The following is a 2,942-nucleotide window of genomic DNA, read 5'->3' on the forward strand; positions in this document are numbered from 1 at the left end:
AATCAGGATGGATGATCAAGACTGGGAGCAAACAGCATTCATCACACATCGCGGGGTCTTTGCATACCGAAACATGCCTTTCGGTTTAATCAATGCTGGCGCAACATTTCAGCGCATGATGGATGAAATATTTAAGAAGCAATTGGGACGGAACCTCGAGGTGTATGTTGATGATATGATAACCAAATCAAAATCCTCAAATAATTATTGCAGTGACCTTCGAGAGACTTTTGAAAACGTCAGGCGCAATAACATGAGGTTGAACCCGTTAAAGTGCTCTTTTGGTTTAACATCTGGGAAATTCCTAGGATTTCTTGTTTCTCAACGAGGGATTGAAGCCGACCCCTCACAGATAAAAGCCATATCTGAAATGAAAGATCCGTCTACCATCAAAGAGGTTCAACGTCTTACTGGTTGCATAGCGGCCCTTCAAGGCTTTATACCCCAAGCCTCCAAAAAATGTAGTCCCTTCTTCAAGGTCATCAAAGAAGCATCAAGGAACAAAAAGTTGATATGGGACGATCAATGTAAAGAAAGATTTGAAGCTATAAAAGCATTTTTGACAAGCCCCCCAGTTTTAACAAGAGCATTGCCTCGTGAGACTTTGAAAGTGTACATCTCGGCCTCCGATGGGTCAGTAGCCTCTGTGTTGGTCAAAGATGTCGAGGGGCGAGAAGCCCCAGTCTACTACGTCAGCCACACGCTGAAAGACGCCGAAACTCGTTATCCACATATGGAGAAATTAGTTTATGCTCTCGTGGTAGCAAGCAGAAAGCTCCGTCACTATTTTCAAGGCCGTCTGATAAAGGTCATGACTAACCAGCCCCTAAAGCGTATCTTGCACAAGCCCGACATGACAGGGCGTCTCGCCGCTTGGACGGTCGAGCTCAGCCAATTCCATATTGAGTATCTACCACGGAATGCAGTAAAGTCTCAAGTCTTATCAGACTTTGTTGTAGAATGCAAATTTGACAGTCATGTACTCGAAGAAACATTATTTCCACAAAAGGCTTGGGTTCTTTTCATCGACGGATCATCAACATCATCGTCTGGGGGTGCAGGGGTCATTTTAATCAGTCCAGAGGGATTCAAAATACAACAGGCCTTAAAATACTCATTTCCAGTAACAAACAATGTAGCTGAGTATGAGGCTTTGTTAGCAGGTCTTCGCCTAGCAATCAAACTAGAGGTAAAGATTTTAGAAATATTTGGGGATTCACAGCTTGTAGCAAAATAGTTACAGGGAGAGTTTAAAGCACACGACGCTCGAATGTCAACATATTTGAAACTGGCCATGTCTTTGTTGGAGAAAGTCCAGTCATGGATAATTAAAAATATTTGCAGGGAAGATAACCAGTGGGCTGACGCACTGTCTAAATTGGCCTCATCCGTTGTGACAACATCTGAGGCAATTTATGTTGAGGAAAGAAAGGTTCCCTCCATTGACTTAAGCCCTCCATTCCCCGACATGCTGAAGATCAATGAGATATCTTCTATGGCAGATTGGCGCCAACCTTTTTTGGAATATATCTTACAGAACAAGCTGCCACAAGATAAGAATGAAGCTAGATCCATATCATACAAGGCAAAAAATTATTGTGTGCTAGAAAACAAGCTATACCGTCGGGGACTTGTAGAGCCTCTACTTTGATGCTTAGGTCCAGAAGATGCTAACCTATCGATGGTGGAAGTCCACAACGGCATTTGTGGGGATCATTTAGGAGGCAAGAACCTATCCCTTAAGATAGTGAGGCAAGGTCCTTTTTGGCCTACAATGCGAAGTGACTGTGAAAATTTTGTGCGAAGGTGTAAGTCGTGTCAGCTTTACGGGACTGTTTCCCATCAACCCTCGGTAGAAATGATTCCAGTCATCAACCCATGCCCTTTCTTTCAGTGGGGTATAGATATCGTGGGCCCTTTCCCGAAGTCTAAGAATCAAGCCCAATACATTGTTGTGGCTGTTGACTACGCAACAAAATGGGTCGAAGACCGACATTTGGCTAAAATTCGCGAGAAGGAGATGGTAGAATTTTTAATGGAATATATTGCGTTTAGGTTTGGAGTGCCGAGAATCGTTGTGACCGACAATGGAACTCAATTCGTGGGAGATAAGTTTACAAAAACACTTTCGCAGCTCAAGATAAAACACATCAAGTCATCGGTAGCTTACCCCCAGGCTAACGAACAGGTTGAAGTTTCAAATCGGATCATCTTACAGGGTCTCAAGAAAAGGGTTGACGAACTACCAAGACCATGGGTCGACGAATTACCAAATGTTCTCTGGTCTTATAGAACGACCCCTAGGAGTTCAACAGGTATATCCCCTTTTAAAATGGCCTTTGGTTTGGAAGCAGCCTCGCCTGTCGAAATCTCCCTTAACTCCCCAAGGGTCGAATACTTTGACGCTGAAGCATCGCGAGAAGGAATTCAACTCCACAATGTCCTTATAGAAGAAGTCAGAGACGAAGCGTCAAGAAGAGTTCTCCAACAACAAGCTCGCACAACAGCCTACTTTAACAAGAAAGTGAATGTCAAAATGTTCTTGGTTGGGGACTTAGTCCTTCGAGAGTCGGCAGCCTCCCAACCGGCCATAACAGGTAAATTCAAGGCTCCGTGGGAAGGACCATATCAGGTGACAGATGTTGTTGCACCGGGGACCTATCGTCTTTCGACCCTCGACAGAACTCCTCTCAAGAATGCTTGGAATGCCATTCACTTGAAGAAATTTTATCAGTAGTTAAATTGATTGGAATGTATGAATCAAAACTAACTTTAATTATGAAAAATTAGTCCTAACGAAAAGGGGTTAATATGAGATCCCCGTTAAGACAATCACATTAAATTATCAGTGCAATTTGTTACTCTCAGACGTCTTATAATTCGTAAACATATATTTTGTTACATTAATTAACTTTATCCCATCAAATCAGGGCTCTCTAGAA

General features: G+C 42.9%; 1 protein-coding gene across 1 annotated transcript; it reads left to right on the forward strand.

Annotated features, from left to right (window-relative positions):
- Positions 1-1,270: 1,270 nt before the first annotated feature.
- On the forward strand, positions 1,271-1,651 carry LOC141700361 (uncharacterized). The gene has a single exon (XM_074504147.1). It carries the CDS (start codon positions 1,271-1,273, stop codon positions 1,649-1,651), a length of 381 nt encoding a protein of 126 aa, XP_074360248.1.
- Positions 1,652-2,942: the final 1,291 nt, after the last annotated feature.

Source organism: Apium graveolens, unplaced genomic scaffold, assembly GCF_009905375.1.
Source record: "Apium graveolens cultivar Ventura unplaced genomic scaffold, ASM990537v1 ctg2238, whole genome shotgun sequence".
In the NCBI taxonomy this organism is placed as follows: domain Eukaryota; kingdom Viridiplantae; phylum Streptophyta; class Magnoliopsida; order Apiales; family Apiaceae; genus Apium; species Apium graveolens.

What these genes read in the sequence shown, in the direction of transcription:
- LOC141700361 (XM_074504147.1), top strand. Translation starts at nt 1,271, where the DNA reads ATGTCAACATATTTGAAACTGGCCATGTCTTTGTTGGAGAAAGTCCAG.